The 17234-nt window shown below is 47.3% G+C and overlaps 1 protein-coding gene across 1 annotated transcript in view; it reads left to right on the forward strand.

Annotated features, from left to right (window-relative positions):
- Positions 1 to 3042: 3042 nt before the first annotated feature.
- Positions 3043 to 17234, forward strand: part of Dner (delta/notch like EGF repeat containing) — a 355088-nt gene continuing 340896 nt past the window's right edge. The window contains exons 1-2 of the mRNA XM_004662814.2: positions 3043 to 3479; positions 3872 to 4370. Coding sequence (XP_004662871.2) covers positions 3043 to 3479; positions 3872 to 4370 — 936 coding nt within the window. The remainder of the gene's footprint in view (positions 3480 to 3871; positions 4371 to 17234) is intronic.

The raw sequence follows: 17234 nt of genomic DNA on the forward strand, positions 1-17234 counted from the left end.
TTACCTAATCTGCTTGGAACCTCCTTAGCCCCCTGCCCACCAGCTTTGCCTGCCAGTATCCTAAGCCTATCAGAAAAGTACAAGTGCAGTTACTGCTTAAATCAACCAATCATGTAACCATTCCCCTACTTCTTATTCCAATCCCTGTAAAAACCCTGCCCCCCTGCTGCTCAGGGCTCTTGTGTGGATCCACTGCGCTGGTGAAGTCAAGAGTCTGAGCTAAAGCTCCTTGCCCTTGCATACGCGTTTGGTTCTCCTTGGTGACTAGTGGGGGCGCCGAGACCTGGGCGTAACAGTCTTTCCCCTCCCTGAAAGTCCAACTGCTATGATACAAGGGGTAAAAAATCGTCAGGGGTCGGACTTCTATTTTTTGTTTGTTTGTTTTGTTTTCTAGGTAGGGTCTCACTCTAGCCCAGGCTGACCTGGAATTCACTATGTAATCTCAAGGTGGCCTCAAACTGCGGTGATCCTCCTACCTCAGCCTCCCAAGGGCTGGGATTAAAGGCGTGCACCACCACACCCAGCTTGGGGTGGGACTTCTTGATGGTGTAACTGTCCATAAATTATTCAGGGGACTTCCCGGTGGTGTAGCTGTGAGTTGCCTATGTTCTTGGAAGCAACCCCAGAAAACTTGGTGCTTTACTATTGTAGACTTGGATGGAATCCTTTCTTTGTCTGTCAGTGTTTTATATAGCTGGGGTGAATGAATGTTTCTTTACATCTCCTCAGTTAAAGCTCTGCATTATAATGTAAATTGGAAGATTTATTTTTCATTTTATCCCAGAATAAACATGATTTTTTTGTTTTTACCATAATGTACTCTTTAAAAATTAAAGACAAGAGCACCTCTTAAAAATATTTTATTTTATTTATGAGAGACAGAGAAAGAGAGAGAGAGAATGGATGTTCCAGGGCCTCCAGCCACTGCAAACAAACTCCAGATGCATGAGCCACCTTGTGCATCTGGCTTACATGGGTCTTGAATTGAACCTGGGTCCTTTGGCTTTGCAGGTAAGCGCCTTAACCACTAACCCATCTCTCTAGCCCAAGAGCATCTTTTAAAAAAGACAGACAGAGATAGATAGATAGATAGATGGATAGATAGATAGAGGGAATTGGTTTGCCAGGGGGTCAGACACCGAAATAGAACTCTAGATGCTTGTGCCACCTAATGGGCATGTGTGACCTTGCATTTGCCTCATCTTTTGTGTGTCTGGCTTATGTGGTGTCTGGAGAGTTGAACATGGGTCCTTAGGCTTTGCAGGCAAGCACCCTAACAGCTAAGCAATCTCTCTAGCACTTTTTCAAAGCTGTTCTTTAAAAAAGTATTTTTATTTATTTATGAGAGAGAGAGAATGCTCATGCCAGGGCCTCTAGCCACTGCAAATGAACTCCAGATGCGTGTACCACCATGTGCATCTGGCTTACATGGGTTCTGGGATATCAAACCTGAGTCCTTAGGCTTTGCCAGAAGTGCCTTGACTGCTAAACCATCTCTCCAGTCCACCATTATTTTTGGTTTTGTTTTTTCAAAGTAGGGTCTTGCTCTAGCACAGGCTTACCTGGAATTCACTTCGTTGTCTCAGGCTGGCCTTGAACTCACAGAGATCCTCCTACCTCTGCCTCCCAAGTGCTGGGATTAAAGGCGTGCACCACCATGCCCGTGTACACCTTTTTTTATGGCTTAGCGGTTAAGGCACTTGCCTGCAAAGCCTAAGGACCCAGGTTCAATTCTCCAAGTCCCACATAAGCCAGATGCACATGGTGGTGCATGCATCTGGAGTTTGTTTGCATTGGCTAGAGGCCCAGGAGTGCCCATTTTTACACTCTCCCTCCTTCTCTGTCTCTAATAAATAGATAAATAAAAATAAATCTTAAAAAAGGGGGACATTATCTGGAAAGTTCAGAAATTAACATCTTAGAAAAATCTGCTGTTAAGTTTCTTACATTTTCAAGTTTATGAAATTCAAAAAGTGATTACATAGACAAAATATAGTAAACTGAAGTGTAATTTTAATTACCTTAGAACCTTTTACTGACGCATTTTGCTGGATTTGCGTTTGTGCTGGTGGAAGGAAGGGAGCAGCACCATTCTAGGATTTAGAAGTTAGGAGGGGGAAAAGCCGGGCCTTGGTCAAGTGCAATAATCACCTGAATGACGGGACTAGGGCCAGCAGAGGGCGCTGGCGTGGCACAAAAGTGAGACTAAAAAGAGGAGGTCTCAGCTGAAAGGCAGCAGGTGAGAGGGGAAATGAAGTCACTGATGCGGTCTGCTTGGAGGTCTGCATCAACCCTGTGGCTTGCAGAACCGCTTTTCTGCGACATCTTGCAAGGGCCACATGTGTCTCAGGCTCTGCTAAGCGCGTTTGTTACTGTCTGAACTGCAGAGGTCAGGCAGTTGGCCTCCTGCTGGCACTGGGGAACCGAATGGCGTCTGGCCACTCCTGTGTGAAGGCGCCATAAGCATCTGCCGGAGCCTACTTTCCTCTTTCTTAGTCCAGAGTTTATGACGCTATTCTTTCGTATTTTCCCTAAGAAATTTGTTTAAAGGAGTCAGTTTTCAGCCTCTCCCCTCTTTTCCACCCTCCTCCCCTTCCTCTCCTCTTCGCTCTCTCCGATGCCTTCCTTATACGGCCCAGATTGTTGGCTAGGAACGGTCTATGTAGCCCAAGCTGGCTTTGAACTCCTGATCCTTCTGCCTCAGCCTCCCCAATAGTTGGATAACAGATATGAGCTACCATGCCTGGCTACACCATTTTCTTTCTTTCCTCTCTTTCCTTCCTTCCTTCTTTCTCTTTCCCTCTGTCTCTCCCTCCCTCTTTCTTTTTTTCTTTCTCTACCTCCTTCTCTTTCTTTCTTTCTTTCTTTCTTTCTTTCTTTCTTTCTTTCTTTCTTTCTTTCTTTCTTTCTCTCCCTCCCTCCTGCTCCCTCTGTCTTTCTTTCTTCCCTCTCCCTTTTTTTCAACTCTTTCTCCTTCGCTTTGTTCTTGCTTGGACAGTGTAAGACTTCTGGGGAGTCTACCCAAGGCAGAGGCTGGGGAAGATGGAGTTGAAGGGGTGGGGACAAGTTGGGCCGAGCCTTGGCCTTCGTTGTCGCCACAGCAGTAACAGCCTGGCCTGGACGTTCAGCCCCGAAGCTGGTCAGGCCAAAGCTCCTGTCACGCAGAGGTCAGTGGCCAGCACCGTCGCTGTCAGGGCCTTTGTGGACGTGCACATCAGTTCTTTGAGTTGCGACAGAGTTCTGGAAGGGGATTCAAATGACCCACTGGCTTCCAGTCCAGCAGGCCCGGGTCCTCGTTTCTTGTCGGATTCAACCACGAGCGAGTCCTCGCATCCTCTCTGGGCTCTGCACAGCCAGTCACCGGTTGCCTGCGCTCAGCACAGCGCGGGCCGACGGCGGATGCTCGGTCAGCACCAAGGACAAGGACCTCGGGGCGCAGGGCGACCAAGGTCACTTTCGCAGGAGCCAGTTCGCTGGTGGTGCGGGAGCCGCGTGTGCTAGAGGCAGGTGTGAGTGTGAGTGTGTGTGCTTGTGTGTGAGTGAGCGTGTGTGAGCTTGTGTGTGTGTATGTGTGTGTGTGAATGAGCATGTGAGCGTGTGTGAGTGAGCGTGCGTGTGAGCGTGTGTGTGTGTGTGTGAGAGAGAGAGAGAGAGAGAGAAAGTGAGTGTGTGAGAGTGAGTGTGGGGGCGCTAGGACACCCGGAGAATGAGGTCAGGCCGGCCCGCCGTGTGTCACTGATTCTGCGCGGGGAGGCTGGCGGACCTCCGCCCCCCCCGCACCCCGGCCTCGCCCCGCTCGGGTCCAGTCCGCGCCGCGCCGCTGCGCCCTCGGGTCTTCGTGGGGGACACACCCGCCTCTCTGAACCCCCAGGGCCCGTGACCCCGACCGCCTCGCAGGCAGCACGTGCCCCCGCTCCCGGCGCGGTGCTCGGGTGGGCGCCCCGCCTCCCGGCCCCGCCCTCCGGCCCCGCCCACGGTTTCCCGGGGAACCACGGTTCCCGCAGCTGCAGGAGGCGCCGGTCCCGCGGAGCAGCCCCAGTCGCCGCCGCCGCCGCCGCCGTCAGCGCCGCGCCCCGCTCCGGCTCCCGCTCCTGCGCCCCCGGCCGGCCATGCCTGCCCGCCGCGCCCCGATGCTGCCCGCGCTGGCCCTGCTGCCGCTGCTGCTCGCGGCCGGGCCCCGCGGCGCCTGCCTGGCCAGCCCGCTGCCCGCCGCGCCCCTGCCGGAGCCGGGACCGTGCGCCGCGCAGCCCTGTCGGAACGGGGGCGTGTGCGCCCCGAGAGCCGTGCCCGGCCCGGAGCACCCGGGACCCGCCGAAGAGCCCGGCTACAGCTGCACCTGCCCCGCCGGAGTCTCGGGCACCGACTGCCAGGTGAGTGGAGCGCACGGTGGCATGCTCCGGCCGGCCTGGGACTCTCAGCCTCCCTCCGCTGGCCGCCGCCGCCGCGGGGCGCTTCCGACGCCAGCTTCTGCCACTTTAGCAAGGGGATGCTTGGATGCGGACCCCAGGGCCATCCTTAGATGCCCACCCACTGCCCTGGCAGTGCTGTCGGGCGTGCCGCACCTCAGCCCTAGTACCCCTGGCACTGTGGTTGGCCACCTAGTGGCCGCCCCTCCCGGCCCAGGCCGAGCCGGGCTTAGAGCAAGGTCCCCCGGTCAGCTCCCATGAGTCCCCTGTGAGGTGGTCACCGTCCACCTGGCCCCTGGTCCCCACCCTCTGGATTCTGTGTGTGTCAAGGGTACACGATATGGAAGACAGACGATGGTGGGCCCCATGCCAGGTGGTGGGGCACTTTCTTTCCCTTCCTCCACACCCTAAGACTGACCAAGCAGAGTAAGGGGGCAGCTGTTTCCCGGGGACCGTCGCCAGCCCTTTCTGAGCTTGCAAGGTGGAGGCGCTGGAACCGGCGGGGCGGTTCGAGGGGGCATCACGCTGGGGCTGGCCATGTCGCCCTTCTGGCTGGACACTCCTCTGGGCACTCTCTTGGTGCGGGCAGTCAAAAAGCTGTGGTGTGAGGGACCAGGAGGTGGCCAGCAGCTGTCCTTGAATCTGGGGTTTCCAAAAAGAAATACGATAAATAATCAAAGGGGCTTTTGCAAGTATGTTACAGCTCGGTGAAACCCATGAGCGTTCTCAGTGCGCGGATTGGTAGCGCCTTGTGAGCGGCGGGTAGTGGATCATCACCAAGTCTGTTCCAAGGGAGGGATGAGGAACGCATAGGTCTGAAAGGACTGGATTAAATCACGTGAAAGTGGATCAGATTTAGGATCACATGCTTTCTTATATTTTGGGTGGAGGAGTTGGTTGCTTATAAAATGACACAAATAATTGAGTTGCTTTGGGAACGTACTAAGAACTCTTTCAAAGGGGAAGAAGGTCACTCTGTATGACAGGTTTTAATTTTTTTTTTAAATAGAGGGAAGCGCAATTGAAAAGCTTGACCTTGACAGACCGGATTTTTGCTATTTACTCATAATCTTTTTTCTTTCTGTAATAGAAAAATTTTGAGCCTGAATCCATCCCTTCATGGTTGGTGTCTTTCTCTTTGTTAACTGGTTTCAGTCTCCTCACGGTGATGACGGTGGTGATGATGGAGAATTGTGTGATGTGAGCATCAGCAGTTGGTGTGGCCGTAGCATGACCACTCCGTGGAAAATGCCTTAGTGGAACCATCCCAACCATTATGACAAAATCTTGCTTATGAAAAAAATGAAAATAATTGCAAATTAAAAAAATCAGGGACTAGATGCACCTCTCATTTTCCCCTTTGGCTGACAATGACTTCCTGAAGAATGGAATTGTCTCACTGCTTTTGTCAAACTGCTGATTCAATTACACACCTGAATTCCTTCTTTGAAAACTACAAGTGATTTGGGTCTAGGTGCAGTGGGAGAACATAGAATAAAGGTGTCAGTACATTTTAGCTTAGGTAATTTGAGAAGGATAGCCAGGCATCAGGCATTTAACACAACTTTGAGATTTTGTGTGTATAACTCTAAAAATAGATACAAAGAGTCTTCAAGAAAGGGGAAGAGAGAAGCACAGATTTTTTATTTGTTCTCCGCAGTGATTTGATACCCCAGGAAATGTATTTAGAAGCATCATGAAGGAAGACATCGCTATTCCAGAACCAAGTGGTTCAAAACAGACTCGGGGTCCCCTGGGGAGCTCCTTCCCAGCTGGCGTAGCTGTGTGAATCCGAAGGAAACTTGCTTAGACTTGGTTACCCAGGGGAACTTACTGAGCAATGGTGCAGAGCTTCACAGCTCATAAAAATTGATTCCTGATGATTTTAATCGAATCTTCCTTGAGCTCACAGTTAGACTGTGTTCTCATTTGCTTTGGGAACAGAAACCAATACACAAAAGGCACCTCAGTAGGGAAGTTGGGGGTGAAGAGAGAGAAGCAGAAACATTAGAAGTGTACACCCAGATGTGGTTGCACATACCTGTTTTCCCAACAGCCAGATGTGGTGGTGCACACCTGTAATCCCAGCACACAGAAGGTGGAGGCAGAAGGACCAGAAGTTCAAGGCCACTCTTGGCTACATAGTGAGTTTATGGCCAGCCTGGGCTACAGGAGAAACCCTGTCTTAAAACAAAGCAAACCAAACCAGAACAAAGTGAAAAAGGAACCTACACACCCTTGGTGGCAGTAAGGGGATGGGTATGAGCCAGTGCTGAAGGGAGAGTTGTCAAAATGAAAGCTAATGCTCACTACGTAACAGTTCATGGCATTTTTACCTGTGCATGGAGTCTTTTTCAGCTACAAAGACCAAGATGCTCACAATGGTGACACTTGAACATAGGCTGGAGGTTTCATTTTACATGGAGAAACGTAAGAAAACTGACCCACTAGTCAGGGCTCAGGTGGACCCAGATTGTCTTCAGCTTTCCTGAGTCAGGGGAGTGACAGACTCACAGGATCTGGAAATTGCGGTCACACAGGTTAAACCTGTGGTGACAGGCGATTGGAGCTAGCCAGATCTGTTTCCTTTGTAGCTGAAAAGCCACCTCCGTGCATTTGTCACGAAGAGACTGACCAGCTCCTTGCTGGGATGGTCCGTTGATAGGTCTCCTCCTCCCCTCGCTGCTCCCTTCCCTCCTCCCCCTGCTGCTCCCTTCCACGTCCAGGCGGGCTGGTGGGAGGGCAGGGTGCTCCCTCCTGCGGTGCTGGTGTGAGGCTCGAACAGCATCGCCTGCAGCATGGCTCCCTAACTGCCAACCCTGAACTCTTCATGCCACTCTTCCTGCTTGCCCAAGTTGTTAGGCTTATAGGCTTTGTGAAGACACTTTACCACGATGGCAAGCAGAGGGACACTAAATAAAAGCACTAAGCTGGACATGGTGCTCCACAGCTGTAATCCCAGCACTCCAGAAACCGAGGCAGGATGGTGGTCATGCATTCTAGGCCAGCTTGGGCTTCATAGTGGTTCTGTCTCAAAAACAACCTCCCAAGGTGGCTGGTGGTCTTCTAGTTCAGTGGGGAGGAAGGAGGATGTCAGGTTTCAGGGGCCTGACCAACACTTCTTGGCAACGGTATAGGAACTCCTCCCTCTTATTGGGCTAACCAGCAAAGGTAGGAATTATTTCAACGTGTACTGTTTGTTTTGGTAAAGTTTATTTTATATGAATGAATGAATTCTTCGCCAAATATTTGAGCAGTCAGACACCTGATTTTATTTTATTGCACATTCCCTAAGAATCTTCTCCTTTGAAATTATAATAAAAGTGTGTTGATTTCAGCATTTGGATGTAAGAAAGGGGCTTTATAGCTTCTCAAATGCAAGTTAATGCTGCTCATTAAGCTGGTTCTAGAATCCTCTCCTGATCAAACATGCTAGCTTGAAACAATGGCTCTGCTTCAGATGAACAAACCCATTGCAGATGGAGACTCCTTCCTCTCTCCCTAGCCCCATGCACTGGACACGGAACCCAGGGCCGCCTGTACCTTAGGCAAGCTTCCCCCCACCCAGCTACTTGCCAGCCCCACTGAGATCTGCTAACAGCCAAGGATTCTAGCTCCTTACGTAGCACCAGCCTTCCTTACAACATTTTACACCCACCGCGCCCCAGCTCCTCATTGTGGTATGCATGAAATGTCAGGATCAACATCACTGTCAAAGGACATGGCTCTTCTGTTAATTTTTTATACCTTGAGAGAGGCATTGACCATCCACCAGCCTCAATGTTCATATTTCTCAAATGCTTATTTTCTTTCCAGAAATGATGAAACCCATGAATGAGAATATGAGTTTTTCCATATATATATGTATGTATGTATGTGTATATATATATGTATATACATATACATATATATATACACATACATACATGCATATATATATGTATATATATGTGTGTGTGTATATATATATATATATATATATATATAAATATATATATATATAATTTTATGCTGGTACTGCTTCAGCCTCCCAAGGGCAAGGATTATAGATATGCACCATGCTTGTCATAAGAAGGGAGTTTTAAAACTTTAAAAAAATAATAAAATGTTGCACACTTACAGAGTACATAAGGAAACGACTGTATTTTTATTGTATGAAATCTGATTTTACCAGTTAATTCAGGATCTGTGGTTGCTTTCCTTTAGTGAACAGATTCAAGCTTGTCTTTCTGCTATGATGAATTGCATTATAACGTATGTTTTACAAATGACAAATTAACTATTAAAGTTTTAACAGATGTGCAGCTCTTTGGAAATAAATAATTTCTCAGAAAAATTTCAGCGACTTGCCATTTCTTTTGAAATGAAAGAGAACGTGTCAAAGTTCTTATAACAGTTTTAAGAAAAGGCAGAAGCAGTTGACTTTCTGGTGTTATAACAGATGCTCTTATTTTGTGCATGGTATTCTTGGCCATTCTCAGGGAACATCAATTTCTCAGCTTGGCCACTTGACAGAAACACATTTCCTATCTTTAGCTTCTTGGATTAAACGTCTCACGTGACGTGTACCTGCCAGCCAAGGTGCTTTTGTTTGTGTCCTCCTTCCACTAGCATCCACAGAGAATGGAAACCCAGTCTGAAGTTGAAGGGCATCTGAGTCAGAAAGCAGAGTGTCTAGCTGTATTTTTAGACATCCTTCCCAACTGAGGAGACAGCTGTGGTCAGCGCCGCTCAACCCAGGACAGTGGCTGCAGAATCTTCTAATGCAAAATCCGCCAGCAGGCGGTTGTGTAGCCGGATCGCTTTCGTGTTCCCCTCTCCACTTCACCCATGCCCATGCTCAGTTCTGCCTACTTGCTAGAATCACATGGAACTTTAACAGATACCAGGGTCTGGGTCTTAGTGTTCCCTTCCCCCAGAGTCCAACTTAACCTGGGATGGGCCGGGCCCTAGTAATTTTAGATGCTGGCTGGGTGATTCTAGTGTGTTACCCGTGTTGAGAGGATCCCACTCAACTCTATGGCATCTTTCCCCACAGTTTGCCAACATGGCAGTGAAAAGTCAATAATCATAACTTCTCTTGGTCATTTATATTCTAAGTATGTCAAGTTTTCAGTCCAGAAGTTGCTGGACACTCTTCTCAAGTGAAATGAATCCTCAAGGTACTTTGAGAAGAAGGCGTGCAAGGGGGTGGGTGAGAGCTGGGGTGGGACCTGTCTCAGGTGTCCTCCAGTAGTGACTCTCCCCTTGGAGGCTCATGTCCTTCTCGATGAAGTTGGGCTTCTCATGCCAGCTTGAAGATGGTTACGGTTTAGAAAAGTCTAGCTTAGTGCTGAGCCCATAGCAGACACCAATGAAAGTCATTTTCATGTGTTTATTTAATTTATTGACAATATCTATATACATAAAATATATTCTGATTATGTTCACCTCCCATTGCTTTCTCTAGATCTCCTATCCCTACTGATAGTTACATTTCTACTTTGATGTCTTTTTTTTTTTGTGTGTATGACCCATTGAGTTTACTTAGCTCTGCTTGCATGAGCATGGGGGGGGGGGTTACTGGAAATTTGATGGGCCCAACATGTCCATATAGCCAAACAGCAGTAGTTGCTTCTCCACTGGGGCCTATCATCTCCTCAGCCATGGACTTTTAACCAGGTTTAGAGTACCAGGTATAAATTCCCTCTTGTGGACTGAACCTCAAATCCACCCAATCAGGAAGTGGTTGGTTATCCCCATAACTGTCATGCCACTGTGGTGGTTGAATGTAAACGTATGCCCACCATAGCCTCAGGGTATTTTTTTTTTTTTTTGAGATAGGGTCTCACTCTAGCTCAGGTTGACCTGGAATTCACTATGTATTCTCAGGCTGGCCTTGAACTCACAGTGATCCCTCTATCTCCCAAGTGCTGGGACTAAAGGCATGTGCACCATCCTGGCAGCCTCAGGTATCTTTCGGAAAAAAAAAAAATTTGTTTTATTTATTTTGGGAGATGGAGAGACCCAGACAGAGAACAGGTGCACCAGGGTCTGTAGCCACTGCAGACAAACTCCAGATGCATGTGCCATCTTGTGCATCTGGCTTTATGTGGCTACTAGGGAATTGAACATGGGTCCTTAGTTTTGCAGGCAAGAGGGAGAGAGAGAGAGAGAGAGGGGAGGGGAAGGGGGGGGAGGGAGAGAATGGGAACGTCAGGGCTTCCAGCCACTGCAAATGAACTCCAGACGCATGTGCCACCATGTGCATCTGGCTTACATGGGGACCTGGAGAATCAAACCTAGGCCCTTAGGCTTTGTAGGCATGTGTCTTAACCACTAAGCCATCTCTCCAGCCCAGCCTCAGGTATTTTTTGATTAAGGTTATAATCTTCCTGCTTGTTTCCTGCAGCCTGCTAGAGGAGGTGTCACTGGGAGTGATCCTGCAGTCCAACCCTAAGGTGTGTTTGGGGTTTGGAATTCCAGCCCTAAGGTCAAGAGAGATCACTGTGAGTTCTGGTGGTTCATGTTTGCTGTCTACTTGGTGAGTTTCTCTCTGCTTGCATCTATGAAAGGGAGCCAGCTCCTGTCACCATAGAGGAACTTTCTCTGGATCTTTAAGCCTGAAATAAAACCCATTCCTCCCCTAAACTGTGTCTGGTAGGATGTTCATCCCATCCATGTGGAGCTCACTATAGCAGCCACCATTGCGCTGCTGGGCGCATTTTGGCTGACAAGTCAATAGTGTAGTGTGCAGGGTCCACAGTTGAGTAAGACTCTTGATGACTTCTCCCTCAGAAGCCCAAATAGCAAGTTCTGGCACTATGAAAGCTGGCCAGTAGGGAGGAAGTGACCAGCTCAATTCATATTGATTTGTCTATCTCCTACAACAAAGTGTGTGGTGTCTTCAGTAATAAAGTCTTACCATCAAGTTCTCGTGGATGACCAAGAGCAATAGTCTGCATGGGGGGCATGGCTTAGGGATCTCCCTGACCAACAACTCCTAGGGTGGTAACTCATTCTTAGCACTGGGGGTTTCATTTAATAACCTGTGGCTTCTGGGGTCAGCAATCCCTTCTGATTATTCCTCTTCTGCTCCTCCTCACCAGGTGGGTGCAAAGAATATCAAGGAACAGGGTAAATGGAGCACACACTGATTATTTTCATTTAAACTCAGTAACCATCATAATCATGTACATCTGAGAGCCTTGTATTATAGAGGAGTCCCTACTGTCCCAGAAACAGCAACTCTACCCAGGGTGAGGTGGAGCGGGGGGCTGCCTATAGCAATGTTATCAAGCTAGGCCCATGTTGTCCCATACTGTATGCCCATCCCTGAAAGGGTGAGCTTGGGAAGAGTTTGTCTATGAAGTGTTCATCTGTAGAGATAGGAGAGTTAGTCTCAAATCCCACTCCTCAAGGCAAGGGCATAGGGGTGTTTATGAGGGGAGGCAATGGGAGAGATCTTTGGTGGTCAGGACTAATTGGTGTTCTGCACACGTGCAATCAGGCTTCACCACACATTGGAAGCGATATATATACTCCAAAACTGGTGATTTCTTATTTACTTATCATCTAATTTTAGTTGATGCACAGAGATGTAGGTGTCACTGATCCAGCATTTCCAGATACAATTTGTTTTGTTAATTCCTGTCCCCACTTCTATTCCTCTCTCTCTCTCTCTCTCTCTCTCCTTCTTCCCCATGGCTCCCCTCCCCCACATCTCCTCCCTTCTCTTTCCCTGTCACATATGTCCATCTTCTCATCCCTTACCCTCGTCCAGCTCATCTCTGTGCATTCCTCTTTGGTTATGGTTCTACCGTCATAGGTTTTATTCCTGTCTGCACCCTCTGCGTACATACTTATGGATCACATAAGCTAAGATCTACATGTGAGAGAGAACAGGCAGTTACTTTCTCAGTTTGAGTCACGGCACTTAATATGATTCTTTCCAGATCCATCTATTTTCCTTCAAGCTTCATTTTCCCACATTGTTGAATAGAATTCCTTTGTGTGTGTGTGTGTGTGTGTGTGTGTGTATGTGTATGTATGTGTATGGATATATAAATCCATTCATTTATTGATGGGAATCTAGGCTCATTTTAATTCTTGGCTATTGTACATAGATCCACAATAAACATGGTTGTGCAAGTATCTCTCGAGTAGTGTAGAATCTTAGGACATATGCTCAGAAGTGGCATAGCTTGGGCATATGGGAGGTCTATTTCTTACATTTAAAAAAATTAAAAAAATAGTTATGGGCTAGAGAGATGGCTTAGTGGTTAAGTGCTTGCCTGTGGAGCCTAAGGACCCTGGTTTGAGGCTCGATTCCCCAGGACCCACGTTAGCCAGATGCACAAGGGGGTGCATGCATCTGGAGGTTGTTTGCAGTGGCTGGAGGCCATGACACGCCCATTCTTTCACTCTCTCTCTCTCTGTCGCTGTCAAATAAATAAATAAAAATAAACAAAAAAACTTTAAAAAACCCCTTTTTTTGAGGTAGGGTTTCTCTCTAACCCACTCTATATTCCCAGGGTGGCCTTGAACTCATGGCTCTCCTCCTACCTCTGCCTCCCAAGTGCTGGGTTAAAGGCATGTGCCACTATGCCTGGCTTTAAAACTTTATTGACAGCCTTTGAACAAATAGATGACATATCGTGATCATAACCCCCTCCTACCACCCTCCCTTTTCCCACTCCTGAACCCTCCCCCTACTGAATTCATTTTTTGTCCCACCTAGTCTCTTATTTTGACGTCACTCTTTCTCCCATCCTATTGTGTAGGTCCTTGTAGGTGGCAGCAGCCACTGTAAGGTCAGGACTACCATGGCCACTTTGTGTCTGATGGTATTTCAAATTGCTGAGCACTCTTCTTCCTCTTGTGGTTTGTATATTCTTTTTTTTAAAATAAAATATTTATTTATTTGTTTGAGAGAGAAAGAGAGAGAGAGGCAGATAGAGAGAAAGAGAAAATGGGTGTGCCAGGGCCTTTAGCTAATGTAAATGAACTCCAGACACATGCGCCTCCTTGTGCATCTGGCTTATGTGGGTCCTGGGGAATCGAACCAGGGTCCTTAGTCTTCACAGGCAAATGCTTTAACTGCTAAGCCATCTCTCTAGCCCATGGTTTGTATATTCTTTCCACCACCTCTTCCACAATAGTCCCTGTGCCTTGGAGGGTGTGACAGAGATGTCTCACTTACTGCTGAACACTCTATACTCACTTCTTCTTCTTCTTTTTTTTTTTTTTTTTGGTTTTACGAGGTAGGGTCTCGTTGTGGCCCAGGCTGACCTGGAATTAACTACATAGTTTTAGGGTGGCCTCGAACTCACGGCGATCCTCCCACCTCTGTCTCCTGAGTGCTGGGATTAAAGGAGTGTGCCACCAGGCCCGGCTTCTACTGCCACTTCTTACAATTTGATGAGTTTTGAGTCTTCCCTGTGGTCACTGATTCTATAAAGAGAAGCTTCTCTATACAAAAGTGAGAATGAAACAAAAGTGAGAGTAGCATTAATATATGGGCATAAACATAAGCATTTAGAAGAAATTAAAAATATTTTATTGTTTATTTGATAGAGAAAGAGGGAGGGGGAGGGAGAATATGGGCAAGCCACGGCCTCCAGACACTGCAGATGAACTCCAGATGCGTGCGCCCCCTTGTGCATCTGGCTAACGTGGATCCTGGGGAATGGAACGTGGCTCCTTTGGCTTTGTAGACAAGCGCCTTAACCACTAAGCCGTCCTCCAGCCCTAGGAGGAATGTTGGTGGACATAGTTAGACAATCTAACCAGCCAGCCTTGTGGTTCCTCCCTCCCCAGGACTTATAACCTCCCTAGTCACAGACTTTTGGTAGATTTTCAGTTCCAGGCATGAATTCTCTTCTGTGGAGTGGGCCTCAAGTCCAATCAGAGAACAGTTGGCTTCCCCAATGACTTCTCTGTTTTCTTGATGATAGCCCTTCTGACCTGATAAGATGGTATGTCAAAATTGTTTTGATTTACATTTCCCTGATGGCTAGGGATACTGAATACTTTTTAAATTTTTGCAGTCAACTAAAAGCAAGTGCCTGTGAGCAGGTGCAGGGGGGTTAAATCCAGACTACAACTGAACACTCAGGCTTTTCTTTGGTTTTAGGAGCTGCATCATAAATATAGCTGTGTGGATATCTGGTTTGGGTGGGGTGTAGATGTGGGGTCCAGAGGGCAGATCTTGGGCACATGGGCAATGGCCATACTTAGGTTATTGCATGAAGACATGTAGCATGTTAATAGTTTCTCCTTGTCCCAGTCTGCCCTGGGAAGTGCAAAATGTTTTGGAAGAAGTTTTATATATATATATATATATGTATATATATTGAGGTCGAGGCTCCCTATTTAGCCTAGGCTGACCTGGAATTCACTAGTTTCAGGGTGGCCTCGAGCTCATGGCAATCCACCTACCTCTGCCTCCCAAGTGCTGTGATTAAAGGCGTGTGCCACCACACCCGGCTGAGTTTTATATATATATTTTTAAAAAATTTTTTTTTAATTTATTTATTTGAGAGCGACAGACACAGAAAGACAGATAGAGGGAGAGAGAGGGAATGGGCGCGCCTGGGCTTCCAGCCTCTGCAAATGAACTCCAGACGTGTGCGCCCCCTTGTGCATCTGGCTAACGTGGGACCTGGGGAACCGAGCCTCGAACCGAGTTCCTTAGGCTTCATAGGCAAGCGCTTAACCGCTAAGCCATCTCTCCAGCCCGAGTTTTATATTTTTAACAAAGCTTTCTTTTAAATGTTTTATTTATTTGCGGGGGGGGGGCAGGGAGAGAGAAAGAGATAGAGAAAGAATGTGCATGCCAGGGCCTCTAGCTGTTGCTAACAAACTCTAGACACATGTGCCACCTTGAGCATCTGGCTTTACGTGGGTACTGGGGAACTGAACCTGAGTCCTTAGGCTTTACAGGCAAATGCCTTAACTGCTAAGCCATCTCTCCATGTCTCAACATTTTTTGTTTCTTTTTTAGAGACAGGGTCTTATATTATAGTCCCAGCTGGCCCCAAACTCACAACAATTCCCCTGCCTCAGCCTTCTTAGTGTTGAGATTATATGTATGAGCTAACATTTGAAAGTAGCTGGGAAAACACCTCAAGAATATTTTATGATGAATGAAAATTACATGAAATGGAGCATCAGTGTCATACATAAGGCTATTTGTTGTTTGTGGCTGTTATAAACCCCAGCTGCAGAATTGAACAGCTGTCACAGCTGGCAGCCCACAGAACCAGAACCATCTAGTACTTGGCCCTTCATGAAGGAAGAAGGTTGCTGACCCTCTCATAAGTACTTCTGTGTATGCTTGTAGAACGAGTTTATTGTTTCATTTTGATTTACTTGGCTTAGCTAAGGTCTCCTCCTTCTCCCCTCTCAAGCCTTCTTTTTTAAAAAAAATATTTATTTATTTATTTGAGAGATAGAAAGAGTCGGGGGGGTGGTTATGAACGCACCAGGGCCTCTCGGCACTGCAAGCGAACTCCAGACACATGTGCTGCTGTGTGCATCGGCAGGTGCCTTGGACTGCTGAGTCATCTCCCGAGTCTTTCTCAGCGTTATCTCTAGCCCAGACTCCAGGCCTGGCCGCTAGGGCTGACATAGAGAAGGACAAGCAGACCCCTGGCTGTGCATGGGGCTCATGCCTGTAATCCTAGCGCTTAGGAGGGCGCTGAAGCAGGAGGACTCTCATGAAGTTGGAGGCCAACCAGAGCTACCACAGCAAGACTCTGTCTTGGAGAAAACAAAACAAAAGTCTTTGCCTTCAAATTGCTAAATCGTTAGAATCTTCCAGGACAGACTATAACTTTGTGTTTCATTTGCCCTTAGTATGCAGGCAATGGTGGAAAGGTTTTGGGCATGCGGGAAAATCCCTGCTGGGTTACTACTTTCCTCAAAACCATTTGAAAATATTTTTATTTACTAGCAAAGGAGAGAAAGAGAAACGAATAGAGATAGATAGATAGATAGATAGATAGATAGAGATCGAGTATGCATCAGGTCCTCTTGCTACTGCAAGTGAATTCCAGATGCATGTGTCACTTTGTGTATCTGGTTTTATGTGGGTACTGGGAATTCTAATTCTGGCTGTCAGGCTTTTCAAACAGTGCCTTTAACCACCGAGCCATTTCTCCAGCACCCTAAAAGCCATTTTATCCTTCATTAGTGGATGGTTGAGAATATGGAAGAGAGTCCTTTGCAAAATCTCTGGCAAAGACTTACCCTCTATGTATGCAAAATGCTATTTCTTTTAAGAAATACTTTATTTATTGGTTGTTTTAATTGATAGAGAATGAGAGAGAGAGAGGAGAGAGGAGAGAGAGAGAAGAGAGAGAGAGAGAGAGAGAATGGGTACACCAGGGCCTCCAGCCACTGCAAAATAACTTCAGACACATGTACCACCTTGTACACCTGGCTTTAGGTGGGTACTGGGGAACTGAACTCAGGTCCTTAGACTTTGCAGGCAAGCACCTTAACCGCTTAGCCATCTTTCAATCCCTCAAATGCTATTTCTATGAGTGTATCTGATTTCCCATTTTATAGCTAAGGAAATTTGCCCTGGGTTTATCTTGGTGATTGTGTTGAAGTTGACTAACATCACACTGCCCCTCCCTGACCAGCTCCTGCTTCATGACTTTTCAACATGAGTGTGGCTGAGAATGGGAAGGGAAAAGGAGAAATGGGGCCAACTCTGGTGGTTCTAGTTTCTGTATAGATGTTTCAAGTTGGTGAAAGTTAATGTTTATTTTTTCTTCTTAATGTGAAAGACAAGGAATGGAGCTTTCGGAAAAGCAAGGATTTGAGAAGCACTTAAAAGAA

This window comes from Jaculus jaculus, chromosome 4 (assembly GCF_020740685.1).
Source record: "Jaculus jaculus isolate mJacJac1 chromosome 4, mJacJac1.mat.Y.cur, whole genome shotgun sequence".
NCBI lineage: Eukaryota > Metazoa > Chordata > Mammalia > Rodentia > Dipodidae > Jaculus > Jaculus jaculus.